The sequence below is a fragment of the Herpailurus yagouaroundi genome, unplaced genomic scaffold, assembly GCF_014898765.1.
Source record: "Herpailurus yagouaroundi ecotype Mexico unplaced genomic scaffold, PumYag 355, whole genome shotgun sequence".
In the NCBI taxonomy this organism is placed as follows: Eukaryota; Metazoa; Chordata; class Mammalia; order Carnivora; family Felidae; genus Herpailurus; species Herpailurus yagouaroundi.
In genome coordinates, this window is record NW_024412572.1 from 8,267,596 (window position 1) to 8,287,470 (window position 19,875).

The 19,875-nt window shown below is 41.1% G+C and overlaps 1 protein-coding gene across 23 annotated transcripts in view; it reads left to right on the forward strand.

The window, feature by feature from the left end:
- Positions 1-19,875, forward strand: part of CACNA1C (calcium voltage-gated channel subunit alpha1 C) — a 761,926-nt gene that overhangs the window by 542,343 nt on the left and 199,708 nt on the right. For all 23 annotated transcript variants that reach the window (XM_040463016.1, XM_040463040.1, XM_040463017.1 and 20 more), the window contains exons 6-7: positions 3,747-3,905; positions 10,672-10,868. In XM_040463016.1, the coding sequence (XP_040318950.1) occupies positions 3,747-3,905; positions 10,672-10,868 (356 nt within the window). The remainder of the gene's footprint in view (positions 1-3,746; positions 3,906-10,671; positions 10,869-19,875) is intronic.

The window sequence follows — 19,875 nt, forward strand, 5'->3', positions numbered from 1 at the left end:
TTCTAATTTCTCTGTGATAAGTATTTTCTGTTTTTCTCAATGATTTTCTGTTTTTTTCTGTGATCTACTCTATAATACATGATTTTTCATATATCATTTATATAGTAAAAATAATTTATGCTTGTCTAAAAATACTTCAAAATCAAACTTGCGCGACTTGATAACCAGTTAGAGGGAAGAGCCTCAGCAATCGGTTTCATGGCCTGGATCCTCAGGTGGGAGGTATGGCCTCCAACTGAGATAGGGACAGGGGAACAGGTGTCCCTGATGGCTGAAAGGAAGTCCACAGGCTACTGTGATTTCGTTTTGGCCTCTTTGTAGCCTACTCAGAAATCTCTGCCTGAGTTTGCAGGCCCCTGGAACTCAGCTGTCCATTCACATCCCTACCTGTACAGCACACTCCATTGCATCAAAGTCCATCAAAGCAAACTTTAGATTTAAAGTTTTTCCCTCCTTCAGTAAATACTTACTGAGTTCCAGGTGTGCCTGGCATGGTGAAGTGTCCAACTTCGGCTCAGGTCATGATCTTGTGGTCTGTGAGTTCGAGCCCCATGTCAGGCTCTGTGCTGACAGCTCAGATCCTGGAGCCTGCTTCGGATTCTGTCTCCCTCTCTCTCTCTCTGCCCCTCCCCAGCATGCACTCTCTCTCTCTCTCTCAAAATATAATAAACATTAAAAAAAATTTAAAAATACTTACTGAGTGCCTGCCATGTGCATCAGTGCTAAAACAGCAAAAAGATCAGGCAGCCCCTGTCTTCAAAAATTCAGCCCAGTGTGAAAGACAAATAAAAATGCTTTAAAAAATCATTTGATGAGAGGCACCTGGGTGACTCAATTGGTTAAGTGTCCAACTTCGGCTCAGGTCATACCTTGCAGTTTGTGAGTTCAAGCGCCGTGTCAGGCTCTGTGCTGACAGTTCAGAGCCTGGAGCCTGCTTTGGATTCTGTGTCTCCCTCTCTCTCTTTTCCTCCTTCACTTGCACTCTGTCTCTCTCTCTTTTTTTAATCTTTATTAAAAAAAAAAACACTTAATGAACATAGAATTACAAACTGAGACTAATGCTCCAAAAGAAGGGAAATGGTTCCAAGGAGATATGTAAGAGAGGAAACTTCTGTCTGGGAGCTTGGAAAAGGATCCCCAAGAAGAGATATGCTTGGGCCCAAAGCAGAAGGATAAGTAGGAGGGGACTGTGGAGAAGAATTCCAGGCCGAGAGAGGAGCATGCTTCACATCCCTGTGGTAGATGAAGTGCAGGCATACCTCATTTTATTGCACTTTACTGTATTGTGCTTTGAAGATGTTGCATTTTTGACTAATTGAGGGCTTGTGGCAACCCTGTGTCAAGCAAGTCTGTCAAGCCCTTTTCCTAGCAGCACTTGCTCACTTTGTGTCTCTGGTCACATTTGGGTAATTCTCACAATATTTCAAGCTTTTTTATTGTTATTATATTTGTTATAATGATGTGTGATCTGATTTCAGTGATTATGACTCACTGAAAGCTGAGATGATGGTGAGCATTTTTTAGCAATAAATTATTTTTTAATTAAGGTATGCACGTTGGTTTTTTAGGCATAATACTATTGTATACTAAATAGACTACAGTGTAGAGTAAACATAACTTTTACTTGAACTGGGAAACCAAAACTTCATTTGACTCACTTTATTGCAATATCCATTTCATTGCAGTGGTCTGGAACAAAACCCTCATATCTTTGAGGTCTACTGTATAGTATATTAGAGGCTAAAAGAAAAGCTGTTTGGCCAGGAGTGTGGAGAGTGAAGACAGGGGATGGGGCGGGTGGAGAAGTAGATAGGGCCAGACCCTACAATGCCTTAAAGGACACAAGAAGGACTCTGGTCTTAACCTAAGAGCAGCACCTTGGCTGAAGCACAGAGGACCAATTCCCATTCTGTGTCTCTCACCACTTTCTTGCCACCCAAGGCTGTGGCACTAAAGGCCAGGCAGCAAAGCCCACTGATGGCCTGGATAGGTTGGATCTAGAGATCTCCGTCCTCTTCAGTGAGTAGCACTTTGAGAGCTCCCCGCCCCAGCAGACACCTCTGAAACTTGCTTTGCAATTCAGTTTTCAACTTCCTCCATGGCTTCACATACTTTAACACTAATGTGTGTACAACTTGCTAATTAATGAAATCATTTGGATCTGAAAACATCTTGTTCTAATGGGAGGCTGCAAAGCACTCTCATTAATTCACAGGTAAAATTATTCCAGCTTTTCTCTTTTATTTTTTTTCCTCTCCCCATCTTGGCTTAATAACTGGGGAGAATTCCTCTAATTAGCCTTGTGAAAATCACTCCACCAAATCACAAAACATCAGTGGCTGCCTTGGGGTCTGGGGAGAGGGTGACCCAGACTTTGTTTACCCAGTGCAGAGGGAGGGCAGTGGCTGAATACAAAGATGAAACTTCCAACACAAGAGAGGATGTCTGCGGTTGGGAGGGTAAGTCAGATGCAGACACTAAAAGTGCCCTGTGTGATGTGATGCACAGGTGGGCATCCTATCATATATGTGTCAGAGGTGGCCACAAGATTTTCTGCACAACTGGCCTAGATGTAAGGAAGGAGAACCTGCCCTTTCCCCCACTTCTGCCGTAGGACATGAAGATTTGGTGTACTCACTGTTGATAGTAATCTAGGGGTGACTGGCTGCAACTGTCTCTCCACCATTTGCAAATGAAAACTTGTAACATCTCTTTTGAACAAGGAGTATTCTTGGTGTCATTTATGGTTGAGTTCATAAGTTTGGGGGTCCTTCTTCCCATAAGATGATAGTACAAGCCTTCAGTACTTTGGGGATGCACTGACAAGACTGATATGCTACATAGGATTTTTCGTTTACTTTTTTTTGTCCTGGCAGGATCTGAGTACTTTTAGTTTTTATTGTGGTAATATATACATATCAAACTTTGCAATTATAATCATTTTAAGTGTATGGTTCAGTGACACTAAATATATTCACACTTTGCAAAGACCACCACCATCCATCTCTAGAACTTTCTTATCTTCCCAGATGGAAATTACATATTCAACTTGAACTCCCTTCATTGGGGCTTTTCAATGGAGGGCTCTAGTGTTCTCCAGATATGGGCCCTGAGGGAAAGTGGCCTGGCCAGAAATCTGTAGGAAGAGAGGTTCACTCACATGATCCAGAGAAGGTCTTAGGTATCACCACCTATGTGTAACCTGGGGGTATGAATCAGTTTCAACAAAGAAAGTCCCCCCTCCCAGATGCCTGACAACCAGGCTGATGTGTGTTTTCTGGCAGATGGATCAGCCACAGGATCTAGTAATCCCACCTTGAGGGATAAGCAAGTCCTTGCAGAGCTGTGTCTAGTCAAAGTTAATTCTCACTGTAGTGAGATGGTGGTCTAGGACAAAAAGATGCTAGGTTATCTCTAAGACAGGATATTAGAAAATTGGATAGTTCTGGATGAAACAACATGTTCTTCCCCTTAGAAGTACAGCATCTGCCAGTCCTTTCATTTGAATGTGCCTCCAAGAAAGATTTGGAGTCAGGCCAACCTAGATATCAATCCCTGTTCTGTCACTCACTGTGTGACCTTACACCTCAGTTTCCTCATCTAAAAAATCAGACTTGTGATACCTCACTAGTAGAATTGCTAAAAAGATTACTTGAGATTATGTCAGTATGGCATCTGAGATAGCACTTGGTTTAGTAAGTGGAAGCTGATGTTCTCACTGTTACTATCTAATTTTGTCATTGTAGGTCTCCAAGTCGTTCTGAATTCCATTATCAAGGCCATGGTCCCCCTGCTGCATATTGCCCTGTTAGTGCTATTTGTCATCATCATCTACGCTATCATTGGCCTGGAGCTCTTCATGGGAAAGATGCATAAGACCTGCTACAACCAGGAGGGCATAGCAGGTAAGGAAGATGCTGAGAGGCCAGCTCTCAAGAGGCTTCACTGTGTCATTGCTACTTTCCTTGTAGTTGGGTGAACTGCCACCATATAACCAGTGGTGCTAAGCAAGGCCTCCTCCATTCAAGGACTCATCTTTTCATTCCATGGTTAAGTGAGAGGCAGAGATTGGTATTGTTTTTCTCTTGGTAATTTTTCTTTTTACTAAAATAGATCTCTGTTAAGACAGCTCACATCCAGCACTGCTAAACAGTTTAAGTGAGCTGTGTGATTCAAAAAACATAACCAAGCCAGCCTTGAGTATTTTAATTTAAGAATCAGAACTGACCCAGGGCACCTGGGCGGCTCAGTCAGTTGAGCATCCGACTTGGGCTCAGGCCGTGATCTCGCGGTTCATGGATTTGAGCCCTGTGTCGGGCTCTGTGCTGACAGCTCAGAGCCTGGAGCCTACTTCAGATTCTGCGTCTCCCTCTCTCTCTGCCCCTTCCCCGCTTGCACTCTGTCTCTCTCTCTGTCTCAAAAATAAACTTTAAAAAAAGAATCAGAACTGACCTAGTGATGGTGTGTATCTCTATTCCATTGGTCCTTCAGTGTCACTTGTCATTCAAAGCCCTGGCAGCTTTGCCTGCAGCCAGTAGATGCCTCCATCACAACCCTGGGTTCTTTCCACTATCTAGGGCTCATCTTGCCTCCTCTGTGTCAGTGTTTTGTGCTTCTACATTCATAGGCAGAACCTCCCACCTTTTTAAGACTTCTCTATGTTCCTTCCATAAAACAATATAGTTAACAAGAAATGCTGGCTCATTTAGCACTTCTCTGAATACAACTAGTTTTGGTTTGTGGGATATGCTACAAACTGCTGTCTTAGGTTACTAAAATCTCAGCTGCACCTTTAAAAAAACATTTAAACAGAGATTGACAAAATAGACATATAAAGGAGTTTAACATAAAAACTTTTTGAAAAAGTACTTTCCCCCAAAGGGGTTAGCAGTGTTAAATTTACGTGATTTTTTATTCCAGTAACAAGATCTTTCATTCTAGTTTTTGGCATCTTGATGGAGAAAGGGGAACATCTGTCTGAAGCTTTAAAAGATACCTCATTTCTTTCCATCAGTACTGCTTCTCATTTCTATTCAGCCCAGGCATTAAATTAAGTGTGACCCCTCTTGCCTTGGGATGGTGAAGAGAGACAGATCTGTATGACAAAGAATGAAATGGTTATTCATATTCAGAAACCAAAATAGAGTACCAGATCTGGATGATCTCGTTTGACTGGGTGGATTGACTGGGTATTTGTTGTTTTTAGGTCACTGCTGCATAACCATAGTCCTAAAACAAACAAACAAGAAAACTATAAATCTATAATCACAGGCTTACACAATGGTTTTTACTGTTTTGATGAAGAGTCTGTTTAAGAGACTTTTTTTTTTTTTTTTTTTTATTTTTTTTTTTTTTTTTATTTACTCTAGAGAGAACTTCCTAATTATTTGGGTCATAATTGTATAAAATACGCTATCATATTAAAAAAACAGAAGCTCTTTAATATTAGAACAGATCTTGTCTTTAGCTAAAACTCATCTTTGCTTAAAGGAATACCAAATAATGCAATGAATAGTATTTTCCCCTTGAATTCAAATCCTTCTTTTTGTTCACTTCAGTCTGTAGCCAGCCCTGAGCCAATACATTTATGTTAATTGTGTAGCTTTATTAGATCTCATTCTAAGTCCTGCTTAAGAGCTATTGTATTATGTCTAAAGTTTATGCAGTTGTATTGAAATGATTGATGACTCTTTAGACCCAAAGTCCTCAGGCAGTCACAGGGATATTGAGTGTCAAAGACCCCAAGAGTGGGTTATATGCTATGGTGTAGCTCTCACCAACAGCATACCAAGTGGAGGACAGTGAAATGATGAAACTCTGCCACAGAGCTAAAGATAGCAACCCAACCCTGCAACCAAAGGTCTGTATACAACTTACCTAAGGAACATTGCTCCCAGAACTACCCATGGTTTCTATCATTCTGCTGGGAAAACAGCAAAAGTATGTTTTTCACTGGTGGCAAGATCCTCTAAAGGCCTATGCTAATAAGCAACCTGGAACATTGGAAATCACTAGGCATCACTGTCAGACCTTCATTGGCCTCAACAGGCATGATAAACAAAAGAGATACAGGGTGGGATGCTCTCCTCTGTGCCACAGCTGCACAGTCTGGTGAAATAGCCACCACTGGCCTGCTAAAACTTGTAGTGGCCTCCCCACTTTTAGGATAAAGACTAGAACTGGCCTCACCAATTGGGGTGGCCAATTTAGAACCATACTGTTGTCTATCCTTGATTTAAAAAAAAAACAAAAACAAAAACAAAAAACAAAAAACAAAAAAAAACAAGACCAGGAAAAATACTTGAGATGTCACCTGCTCACCTGCTTCCTACCAGAAGATGCATCAGATCATTTAGTGGTGGGTTTTCCCTTTACTCCACAAGTCAGAAGGGAAGTTAGCTCCCATCAGTGAAAATGAACATCAGCCTGAAGAGCCAGGATATCAGAGGACAGACACCAAGAGAAGTGTCCCAAAGAGAGGAGCCATGCCAGCTCCATCAGGAAGGTGACCTCACTCTGTGTAGAGCCAGGCTCCCTGCTGGGAAGAGGGGCTGAGGACACATGGCTGCAGAAGACTTTTTAATCAACACACTGCAATCCGGAGCTCATGTAGCTCCTCCTTCCTAAATCTGCCATCTGATGACAATCTAGGGACCCACTCCATTGCTCCCAAAAGAACACAGTCATCAGGGCCTCTTCCACCTACGTAGTGACTAAAACAAATAAGAAGGAAAAAGTGTATGGAATCTGGACATATTTCATGCAGCCAAAGAGATCAAAAATTTCTAGTCTTTGAAGCCAGTCTTCATGTGTTTTGGAGAGTTTTGTACCACCTTTAGAATGGGTGATTTTTTTTTTTTAATTTCAGACTTTAGATTGAATTACCATATTATTCTGCAAATTTAGATTATTCAAAAGTGCTTGTGAGCCCTTGTCATAATTTTTAATGGAATTTAAATCAAATTCTTCTTTTTTGCACTCTAAGATTATTCTCAGATTACGAATTTTATGTGCTTGTAGATTTTAGGACACATTGGATTTTAAGCCATGTTTTCTATGAAGAAAGGTCTTGAGCTGGCCAGGTGAGCCATTATTCAGCCTCTAGGCTGCCCTTCTAGTTCCCTGTAGAGGTGGTCTCTGAAGAGGCAATTTTTCTCCAATCCTGGAGGCATCTGCAAGGCGCCTTCCTAGTTCCTCAACAGATACATCACCATATGCCGGCACCTTTTGTTTCTGGTTGTCCCATCTGTTTGATGGTACTCTGAGCCAGGCTACTCTGAATAGCTCTCCCAAGCACACTAATTACCCCTGAGACTGGCAGAGAATTGGTTGGCTCAAACCTAGAAATGAAATCACTTCCATTGTATTCACTTCTTAAAGTTGGTCCTAAAAAAGTAATTGATTTTGTCTTTGGTGATTTCTCCTTGGAACCCCTTACTGGCACTCTCCCAGGATTTCATATTCTTGTTGGTATTAACTGCATTTCTAAAATCGCTCCTAATCTTTGCCTCCATTCTTTTACCACAAACTTAATTTGGACTTTCCAGAATGACTCTACTTCTCTTCACTTCTGTTTTAAAACACAGGGCCCACATCTTTGTTTCTGTTTCCTACATCACGTTCCTCCTTTCTTCCCTGGGACTTCATGACTCTGCAGAAGAACACCAACACATTTTCACATTCAAGCCATTTTTCCCCCACCCTCAAGTGCATGTCACAAGGACCTGCTGATTTGTGTGTGTTCACATTTTTCAAGTGTTCCCTTTAGTGCTTTTTATAGAGACCTATTTTTACCAGATCATCATTGCTTCTTAATTGTTCTCAAATCTTTTTTATTGTTGTTCAAGATACATTTAAAATAGCAGAATGGCGCTTGAGCCTTAAATAATCTCTGAATCTCAACCCTTTCTTTTTTATTAATGAGATCACTTCTCCTGATTCCATTTTCCTTTCAACATATATATTTTTTAATACCCTAAAATATGTTTTTCTTCCTTGAGGACACTCAGAACTCACTTTGGCAACCTTCACTTTTTCCTTATTTTTGTCTGTTTCAGGAAGAGAGAACACAGGGAAGGCTGTAAGATGAGCAGTCATAATACAAAGATTAATGGCATCTTTATTCACTAGAAAGTAAAACAAGAGAAGAAGAAATGCAAGTTATCCCTCTGTTCTTCCGCCTTCTCTTTTCCTCCCATCTTCTATATCATTCCAACACTTATCATAGTGACTGAACACATCACGGTAGAAAGCCATCACCAGAATGGGTGAGAGCCCAACAACACGTACGATCTGTTTTTTTCTTGGTTTTCCAGACTCTCAATTTTTTAGGTGTTTCTTGCCCACTTTTTCATGTATTCTTTAGGTTTTGGATTCACTTTTTAGTGTCCCTCTTTTTATAGCCTCTCATTAGTTAAACTCATCCAAATCTCCAAAGACTTCAAAAATTCAAAAGTCACAGAAGAGTTCTGTGACTAGAGTTCAGTTACATAAATGGAGCCCTCCTGGGAGCCAGGCCCTAGAGTCAGAAAATGGTGTAGACAGTCATTCCCTCAAACAGTTCAGTGACCAGTGATGAAGACCTTTACAACTTGGTCATCACAGAAAGAATCACATGCAACCTGAAGCACCAGGCCAAGAATAAGCCAGGAAGCAGCACTATTCACAATAGCCCACACCTGGAAACAATCCAAATGTCCATCAGCTGGTGAATGGATAGGCGTATAATGAAATGCACTCCTTGGCAATAAAAAAGAATATACTATACTGAAATATGCAACAACACAGAACACAAAAACATTATGCTAAGAAAGAAGATAGACACAAAAAGCCACATATTATATGATTCTGTTTATATGAAATTTCTAGGGAGGCAAAGCTATAGAGACAGAAAGCAGATCAGTTTGCTAGGGGCTGAGGATAGGAGCAGGGATTGACTGCAAACAGGCACACAGGAATTTGGGAGTTTGATGGACATGTTTTAAAATGGATTGTGGTGATGGCTGTATAACTATATAAATTTACTAAAAATAATTGAGCTGTACATTTACACTGATGAATTGTAAGACATGTAAATTATATTTCAATAAAGCTGTTAAGGGAGAAAAAAGAAAAAAAGCCAAGACACACTCTGGCATATATTTTCAACCATACTGCTCAACTCATTTTCATAAGAACTGTCTCTTAGTTAGGATTAATATTCCTCTTCCTGTCCTCCTCTTGAGGGTGAACAGTTTCAAATTTGAAGCCACAAATTGAGAAAGACCAACCAATATTCTTCAATACAGAGGTACTAGACTTGTAATTGTTTTGATGCATATGAAACAAGATAAGACCCAGGGTGACCTGTTATCTCTAAATGAAGAACTACAAGTAAATTCTCTATCCCGGGGCATATATTTATTCACTGTCATTAACGGCAATCATTTGTTTGTTAGGATTGGAGTCTATTCTGTTTATTATTGTTACCTTCTATAAGCATGAGACAATGTCTTTAATTTTACAAACTTCTGTAAATTCCAAACTATTACCTTCCACAGCTGGGGCCAACTCTCAGTATTTTGCCATAATGGGAATTCTTAGATCAGTCAAGTCTTATTTCAATTCACCAATGATCTCCACACCAAAAATGTAAGACACATCTTAACTATTAATTTCCTAGTAGCTCTCCCTGGCATGTGGAATTGGTCCAAGCCCTGTCTATAGCCACAGTAGATATGTTATATGGTTTTCTGAAAAAACTCTGTCCATACTGAGTATTCTCCCTATTACCCACTGCCACTTTGTCCTGATTAGAGGTCAGAAAATGATTCATCTCTTCTGAAATGTATAAATTCTGGAGACCAAAGAGCAGTGCTGCAAGTCTGTAAAAGTCAGTAGTATTTGGAATCAAGGGTTATAGTAAAGATTGCTATGGTTGATACTTTCCCCCTATGGTCAAAATTTATTTTTTATCCTTTATAAAGGCTTCCACTGTAAAATGATTTGCATGCCTGGTAATGCATCATGTAACATGTAGTGGAGAAAATGTTGCTGAATGGGATTTGTTGGCTAATTATGTGATAGAGTCTTCCAATCAATATAGCCCTCACCCTAAACTCTGATATTCCAATGGAAGTGTCCATAGAGACTTTATCACCAAAAAAAGAAAAGAAAAGAAAAGAAAAAGAAGAGGAAAGAAAAGAAAAGAAAAGAAAAGAAAAGAAAGAAAAGAAAAGAAAAGAAAAGAAAAGAAAAGAAAAGAAAAGAAAAGAAAGAGAAAGAAAAAGAAAAAGATCATTTTCCAGGATATTTTCCACCTGGAGTAATTGCATCATCATTATTTTTTAATTGGCCATTTGACTATGATGTCAACATGTTTCAACAGAAAGTGTGATAATAGCCTTACTGTCTTTGAAATCAATTATTGAAGTTAAAATTCAGTCTAACAATTAGTTGAAAGTACTGACCTACCAAATCAATGACACCCTAAATGAATACCTAGTTCTATATGTTGTTTAATTTGTCTATGGGGGAACTAACGAAAACTTGTTCTGCATTATTGTTGTGGTTGTTTTGCCTATCCCATCAACCTTATCCTATCACTTTTCTCTCTGACTTCTCTCTCCTTCTTTCTCTGCCCATCTCTCTCCATCCCTTCTGCTTCCTTCTCTTTTCCCCTGGTCATTCAAGATGTTCCAGCAGAAGATGATCCTTCCCCTTGTGCTCTGGAGACTGGCCATGGGCGGCAGTGCCAGAATGGCACTGTGTGCAAGCCTGGCTGGGACGGGCCCAAGCACGGCATCACCAACTTTGACAATTTTGCCTTCGCCATGTTGACAGTGTTCCAGTGCATCACCATGGAGGGCTGGACAGATGTGCTATACTGGGTACGTAGCTTGAGATGGGTGGAGGCAAGGAGTCCAGAAGGCTGCAAGCCTTTCTTTGACATCTCCTTTTTCCATTCCCCCCATGACTTTGTGGTCACGTACACACCTTGGTGGAATAGTTGATGAATGTCTTTGATTTCTTCCAGACCTTTGATCTGAGAAACAAAGCATGAAATTTGCACCCTAATGAGTCTCTCTGTTTGCCCACCAGCCTAAGAGAAATGTCATCTCTCAGTTTGTCCTACTGTAGTGAGAAACACTGGTGTGCATCTGATGCTCTGTGAATGAGGTGGCCAAACCTAACACGAGGATTCTATTCAAGTCCCCTTCTCATTGTGGAATTCCTTCTGTTCTTATCCTTGTCTTGCATCTGTCCCCAAAAGAGAGCTAAAGAGCACAATTATTAATTTTTAGGGCTAAAGAGAAAAGTCATACTTGGTCTTCTAACAAGAAACAATTTTTATTGAATTGTGTAGCATTATGGCATGCTATTATATTTCTATTTCTCATGTTAATCATACCTTATCATATTAGAATCGTCCATCAGACAAATACATTGCCATTATTTTCACTGCTAACAAAATACTCTGCTGGTTATGTGATGCATATTTATAAATACCACTTCCTAAGTGTCAACCAGTTGACAGTAAATCTTCTTCTACTTTCAAGATGCCCTTTTTATTATCCAGCAGCCAACACTACTTTGCCAACAAAGCTGTTAAAGTGCCAGATTTTTGCCTATGGGACAGGCAAATATACACACCATATTTGAGCTGTCTCCATTCTGGCAAAGTCAAGTCCATTATTTGTAAAAGCTCCAGAAAATATAATTCTTTATAGTATCTCCTACTTGAGCATGAGGAATGACTTGCCATAATCCAGTGTTGTTCTCCAGCATTTGGGTGAAAAATGCTTGTTGCCAGTCTTGAAAATACCACCTCACACAGAGTTTTGCAAATAGTCAAATTTATTTGGCCATGCTGAAAACAGCCTAAGATCCTGCTTAGGGAATAGTGTCTACACACTAAAGCAGGGAAGAGGGAGAGGAAAGTGAATGCCTTCCCATTGAACAGAGCTGCCAGATAGAAAGGAACTGATGCCAAGAGAGGTGTTGACTTCTTCCTAAAATCATAAGAGTTTTGTAACAACACAGAGATGTGGTACAGGGTATTGTATCTTCTAATTTTTTCATAAGCACCATGTCCTCTCGATTCAAAACTCTTCTTCCCAGTTTCTATGTTCTAGTCAACATGCTGAAGCCTTGTGTTGCTATGAAATGCGTACTTCTGCAAATGACTACTAGAAACTTGCCCAAGAGCCTTGTACCCAGCAAACATTTATTGAGCATTCCTTGCATGCCAGGGATGCTTCTAAGTATAGAATTCAGACATAAATAACATCCAGTTAAGACTGAAAAGTTCAGTCTAGAGAAACAGTAAATCTAAACTAAATAATGGTTGTACAACTGGAGCCTGTGCTCCAATGGTATTGTTGCTATGTTGTGATACTTTGAAAAGAAGACAAAGGCCAAATCATCTCACCCTCAAATTAAAATGAAACACTGGAAAACATTTTTCCAGCCTATGCTCAATACAAAACTGGTTTGAACAATTTCTAAGAGGAAAAGAAGGAATTGAACTAATTTGAACTAAATTGAACTAATTTGCCTAAATATGCTTAGGCAAATTTATTTTGTTTAGCAAAGCTGATCAAATTTCCCAAGTGGCTCTTCTACCTTGGGTAGATCCCTCTGTCTAGCCAAGGACAGAAACATTCTTCTGCACATTGAGGTTTCTGCTATGGGCCATAGAACATATGATCATATGGAACTGTGCTTTGGAGCCTCATCACTTGAGCTTCAACCCTACGCCTTAAGTTGCTATAGGAATGACTTCTGTGGCAGCAAATTGAGGGCAGAGTGGCAGTGGGTGGGTGGGTGTGGGGCTGGGGGAATAGGTATAATTTACTTTGCTGATGGCCCTGATATATTTTTGTGATCTTCCTTCATCACTCCCTCCCTCTCCCCCACCATAAGTCATTGATACCCCACCAGCCAGATGTGACCCAAAGAAATACTGTCATAATGACAGCCAGAGTGGGGAATGAGAAGAAGCACACAACTGCAACTACCAATTTTCAGCAGCTGTGTTGTGCTTTCTCCCCTGGGGTGTATGTGATAGAGCTCAAGCTGGGAACAGAGAAAGTGTCAGAGGTGAAGGAACAATCCCAGGCTCATGGGACATGCCTCTCTGATTTTCCCAGCACCTTCCCAAAAATGGCCATGTTGTGTGTGTGTGCATGTGCATGTGTGTATGTGTCTGCACACATACACACATGCACATGCACATATGCTCCTTAAGCTGAAACAACTTCATACTTGGGTATTCGTGATGGAAGCACTTCCCAGCCCAATGCTCCTGCTTTCAGATAATTTTTCTAATTGCTTTGACCTTTCCATGGCCATTTCTTCCTTTCTTCCTTCTTCCTCTCCCTCTTACTTCTTCCCCTTCAGCCTTCCTCCTCCTTGCCTCTGGCCTGTATCTCTAAACCCACAGACTCCTAAGTCTTGATGTATCTTAGTATAAAACATGGAGCTTTCTAATTCCCTCCAAGCCACTGAATGAGAAGTTCCAAAGTTAGGACCCAGTATCTGCACTTTGGAAAGGCTTTCCAGGGAATTCTGATTCCCAAGCTAAAGTCTGAAAACCCCTAGAAATCTAACCTATTCAGTCTGCATGGTGCTGCTTTGATGCCACTGGATTTGAACCAGTCTAAGGAGCTATGGTTTCCATGGAAATTGGGGGAGTAGGGTCTTCCACTCAGAAAAAATGAATTTCCCTTCAAATGCAAGGGGCAAGTCTAGAGGATGTTGGAAGGAGCAACCAAGATTTTCAAGTACAGCAACGAATGGAAACCCCAGAGCCGGGTTCATTTTGAACTATCAAACACCTAGTTAGATATACCTAGGGAGAGAAATGGCCATTAAAGCACTAAAGAAGCAATTGATTCAATCACTGGATAAAGCTTGGGATGGAAAGCACCAGGAAGGTCACCAGTAGCAAATGGCAGACACCTGCTTCCTACCATGGGTAATATCAAGTTTATTTCTCTTTTTCTGTGACATCCGTTATTCATCCCATTGTTATGATTTTGAAGAGTTAGTCGACTAAAAATATAAGATCAAACTGTAATACTTGAACAGTTCCTCAGCTGTTAAAGCTATTAGCCATACATTGGGCCAAGGCCCCAACTAGGTGAATGATTTGTTGAAACATTTATTTTACCAAGTCCGCAGATGACAGGGTAAGGGGTAGGAAACACTGGGGATTTGAAAATTAAGCCGAAACTCAGTCTGAGGTGTGGTTTCTTTGGGCAATGGCTTCTTAAGCCAAAGCCTCTTCATTTACTTTCAGGACATCCACCCTCTTTAAAAATGATGGGGAAAGGTGATCAAGTAAAAAGTATCAGCCTTCTTTAGAAGCACTGAAGCACCAAAACCGAGGGAAGAATCCAATATTGTATGGCATTTACCATTGGTTTCCATTTCTATGTTCAGATTTTGTTTGCTTTTTTTTCTAACAAAATACCCCTTGCCTTTTGCATATAATTCAAAACAACTTGTCTTATATGGTTTGAGTATGTGCCTTCCTAAAGATAGAAGAGACTGTTGAATCAAGATGATCTGCAGAATTCTTAGACATGATCAAGAACTAGGGTCAGTTTGAAATCCTGAATATTATCCCTTCCACGTTGTGGCCGAATCGCAATTAAGTAGCATAAACATCAACCAAGTGTCTGTTCAGTGCTGACTTTGTACTTGAGATAGCCACATGCTCTTGTGAAACAGAATAACATGGCTACTTACTCAGGGTTTAGAACATCTGGAGAGGATCACATGTAAGACTCGTGGGAAAAGGAAGCAGGAGTTAGAGTAGGCATCACCCAAGAATACACATTTCTAGCTCTTTCATAATCTAGATAACTGAATAATCCTTCATCAAGAGGATTCTGTTGATCTCTGCTCACTCAGTGCCCTCCTGATCCAAGGTCCCCAAGAGTATTACATACTGTGGAGCACAATAAAAGCACTCTGGTCTAGGTTTTCCTGGACTCACACCCCAGCCCACCCTACCACCAACATACTGGGATCGCTTCTTTCTGACACCACCCATTGACCCCCCCACACTTGGTTTCTCCAGGATCAGTTGTTTCATTGATCCTTAAAAAATAGAAATTGGACTTAAAATAGGATTAGGAAGAATACTTAGTGACAAATCATATAAAGAAAAGATTTGTTAGAATCACAAATAGTGTCTTCTGTAATATATGGGTTAGTTTGGACTCAGCAGGAGAACTTGGGAACAAAATTCTAATGTTTTAACCTTTCATAAGTCAGTTGTCAGCTCCACACTTTGTCTTGTCGTCCCACTTACATGTCTGGACATGCTGGCAAGATAATTCCTACTAAACTCTCTCTCTCTCTCTCACACACACACACACACACACACACACACACACACCCAGGCAGGTTGATTCAGGCTTTATCCTATTTTTCACCACTCAATCTTTTCTTCAAAAAGCCACCTTTTTTCACTGCAGAATATAGAAAATGAGTCTCTGAAGGCATCAAGAAAGCAGAAATGAAGCTGAGCTCTATTGATGACCTAATAGTCATTCTAAATGAAGAGCTGAGAAAAAATCCTCAAGTAACCTAGAAACAGTATTCTGGGCTCTTTAACAGGTATCAAAGTAGAGAAAGTGGTAGGTCCTACTTAAGACCCTGCAGTTCTTAACTTTTAATCTGCTTCAGTGAAAGTGCTCCCCACTTAGTGCACATGCCGCTTTAAATAAAGAATGTCATTTAGTAAACTGGTGGTTTATAAGCATATCAAAAAGAAAATTAGCATCTCTCAAAGATATTATTTATTTAATTATTTGGTTTTATTTTATTCATTTCCCTGGCATTAGAGGAGTCCTTATTATTCAATAATTCCATTTAACAAACATTTATTGAGCATGTACTGTGTTCCCAGGACTGAGTAGGGACTCGGGTAGAGAGATGGGGAGGTGTTCTGCCCTCAAGGAATTTAGGATCTGATTGAAGAGCTAAGGGACACACAAAGAAACATAACTTAGCAGCACATGACAGTACACTCAGGGAGAGCAGAGAGAGTTCCACACTGGCACAGAGCACTTCAGGAAGAAAGTGGAATTTCACTGGCCTTGAGGCTCTTCCTCCTGGGAAAAGCAAGGTTTATAACATTTTGGGAGATTGGAGAGAACTGTGTTTTAGGTTCTCTCAACAGCTCAGCTCAGCTGCCTCAATGTGTCTGAAAAGCCACCTACCTAGAGGTGCAGTCACAGGCATCAAACTCAACCCCACACCTAGTGGCTGCCCAGGACAAACAAACATTTCTTCCTTTGTCTGTGAGCCAGCCTTCTCCTACACAGGTGTTCATACCTGGGGCCACCAGCCCTCTAAACTTCCCCAGGATGTCAATGCATGATTCTAACTGAGTTCAGGGATTTTTTTTTAATAGATCAAGGATTTAATTTTGTTGGCTTGCCTTTATGTCAGGAGGCTGTTGGTGTCTTTCCCCACATAATCCAGGCTTTTACTTGTGCCCTGAGGCATTCACGGGTTTTCCTTGTACAATGATAAATAGGTGCAGGGGGTGGAAAGGAGTCAGGTAGTACCTGTTGTCTGACTTGCTACTCATTGACCTGTGGATGGGAACCCCATGTCCTCTAATGATTCTAGCAGCCATATCATCCTCTAATGATACTCTGTGCAAAGCACTGTGACTTTTATGGGTTTACACCTCCTGCCTTTGATGACAAGTGACAGACTTCTTGGCATTTGCTGAAACTACTTAGTCTTTTTAGATCCCCAGTGCCTATGCTACGAATCTGATAGGAGAAAATACCACAACTTGAAAACTCATGGAAATCAGCTAGGCTTGAGAGTAGCCTTGACAGACTAGGGTCCAGGGGTTTTGTTCCTCCTATTTTTTCTTTCTGGGAAAAAATAAATTTGGATTTGAAGGTCTAAGGTTGAAGTTGCCCTCAAGGAATTAAATGTTATTTTCAAAAGGTTCTTCTGTATTTTTCATTCAGTATCACCTTTGGTGTGTCTATGGATTCTGGGAATTATTTTAATAAGGTGTGTGTTTCAGCAAAGCCTGGTGTCATCCTGTTAGTCCTTGGGCCTGAAGGCCACAATGGCTGCTTATGGTGGACATCAAGATGTCTAAATACATGCCTTCCTTACAAAAGTCACAAAGCTTCCTTTGTTATAGGCCTAAGAAACATATAGCTTTAATGGTTTGAGAAAACCCATCCTTTTTCACCTCTAAATAAGGGTGTCAGCAATCTGGGTCATTTTTAAAAAATATGTCTTTATTTATTCTCTCTCTTCTTAATAGCTCCATTCCAGCTGATTTAAGACATCAATCTCATCACTCCAGGCATTGCCCTACTTCAGAGACACCCAGCATTGTATGCTCTCTGCTCAGTCTGCCCCAAAAAGTAGGTGGCCTAGAATAAAGAAGAGAAAGCAAAAGAGAAGACAAGAAAGGGGTGCTTTCCTCTCAGGCCTGAGCCACACAGACCAGAGAATCACCCACTGGTGGCTGCTTAGGAACTTGTTAATCTCCCCACCTGTCCTCCTACCTCCTGCTCCTCACCTGCTATTCTGCATCTTAAACCTTTGAAAGAGAGAGAGACCAAACCAAAAGCATAGGACAAAAGAGAGGTAGGGATCCTGAGTCTCCTGAATATAGCCCTGGCTCTCTACGGGATATCTATAGGTCATGAAAATATCTATGAGTCATGAGGTTACCATAGGGATATCAATGGGATTTCTATGGGTCATGAGGTTATTATGAGGATATCAATGAGGTATCTATGGCTCTTGAGGTTATAGGATATCAGTGAGAAATCTATGGGTCATGAGGATATCAATGAGATATCTATGGGTCATGATGTTATCTACAGATCATAATGTTATGAGGCTCTCTATGAGCTATCTGTGGGCAACATGGTCTATAGCTCCATCTATCTGAAGTCCTTAATGATGCTGGAAGTCACTCCCCTTGTGACACAAAGGAAAGGACACCCAATCTGAATAAGAGCCCAAGGAAATTTCCAGGGTTCATGAGTTTGTTGATTTGTGAGAGATATGTGGCCTGGGGAACTGTGTTTTCTGTGAGGTTAAGTGTGCACAAATTTAGGGGTATGAGAAACCAGTCAGGAGAGATTTAATTCCAAGGAGGTTGGTTCAGTGCCAATCAGCCCTCACTCCCACTCACCATATGCCTGGGCTCCAGAGGCAGCTCTGAGAGTGTGAACTGCAGCAAACATGCCATTGCCTTCTGGAACTACTTGTTCCCCTCTGTCCTGAGGAAGGTGAGGAGGTCTGAGATCCTGGGTGAAGCAGGAGAACTCACTCAGAACAGGCCCCCTTGGGGAAAACTCTTCTAGGATTAGCACAGAGCAGTTGGTTGGTCAGAAACATGCATCCATGGGGTTGTATGCAAAGCACCATTGGTGCTTTTCTCAGGTGGGTCCACAGCTTCCATCAGCTTCCTGACCTGCCCACCCTTGCTAACTTAGGGAAGAGGAAGGGGCTCTGACTTTCATTGGAAGGACTTAATCTAAGAAAGGAAAAGCTAGGACACCTGAAGGGTTCATGGCCTTGAATCCACTTTCTATAAACACCTCCTGGCAGATGCCTTCTCCTATCTCAGGGCTGTTTTCAACCCCGTCGCTTTCACTGGCACAGAACATGGTGTCTTACACATAGTAGGCACGCATGAAATACTGTTGAACCAACGTGAACTCTAATGAGACCACTGCTAAGACTAGGGAATGGCATATTTCACGGTCCCCCATAATAAAATGTGACATACAGACCCTGGGATCACATGGCCATCCTTACAATCATTATGTGGCCTGTGGTTGCCTAGCTCACTGTGGTGCCTTTGCCTTTCTCCTCCCTAACTTTATTTCACCAGTCCTGCCCCTTCCTGTATGACTGCCATATTCTTTTTCTCCTCCTGGGAGTGAAGGTAGTTATAGGTCTTTCCTCTGCTGGTTACTTTCTGGTTAAAGGAGGCTCCCAGGCTCCTTGTGAAAGGGGCACAGTCTGACACACACAGACTTTACTAACCTGTCTCTTATAACAACTGCTGTTTTGCTAGATATTTTAGTATTCAGCCACTGGAAAAAGCCTCCATCCCAGAGCCTGGATGGCTTTTCAGCTGTGGGTTCTATTTTTGATAATTGCCAAGTTCCTAGGAAACCCACCATTCTGTCATAGGATCGCATGGCCTCTGGGCTTCGTTCCTGCTCCAGCACTCCTTCTGCCTTCAGTGACCCCATAGTGCAAGGTTTACCCACTCCTGCCTGGTTAGGCCCTTGCTAGCTTCTCTGAGCCTCATACAGCCACTCTTCCCTTTGAGCTTCTATAACCCTGCGTGTTTATTCCTACAACTGCATTTACCACCTCCAGTTGTAGTTGCCTTTTATTTATCTGTCCCCCCATGCTAGCAAGGGCTTCCTATTTATAGCACAGTACCTGGCACATATCAAGTTCATTGATTCACTCAACATTTACTGAGTACCTGTCATGTGCAAGGCACTGTTTTCAGCACCAGTGAACAAACCAAATCAGAACTGCCTGTCCTCATGGAGCTTACATTCCGCATGGAAGACACACACATAATAAATATGTGTATATAAATGTATGATAAGTTATACAGTTAGAAAGTGATAAGTACTATGTGAAAAACAGCAGAGTATTTGGGAATGGGAATGCTCAAAAAATTCATGTTAAACCCAATTATGCAATGGTTGAGTGGACAAATGTTGGGAACTCTTCTTTTGCTGAGTGAGTGACTCAGTTCAAATGTATGGCTACATTTGGTAGATTCTTCTAACAAAAATATAGTAACCCCAGATACATAGTATTAGATTTGAAAAGAACATATAGGAATACAACACTTCA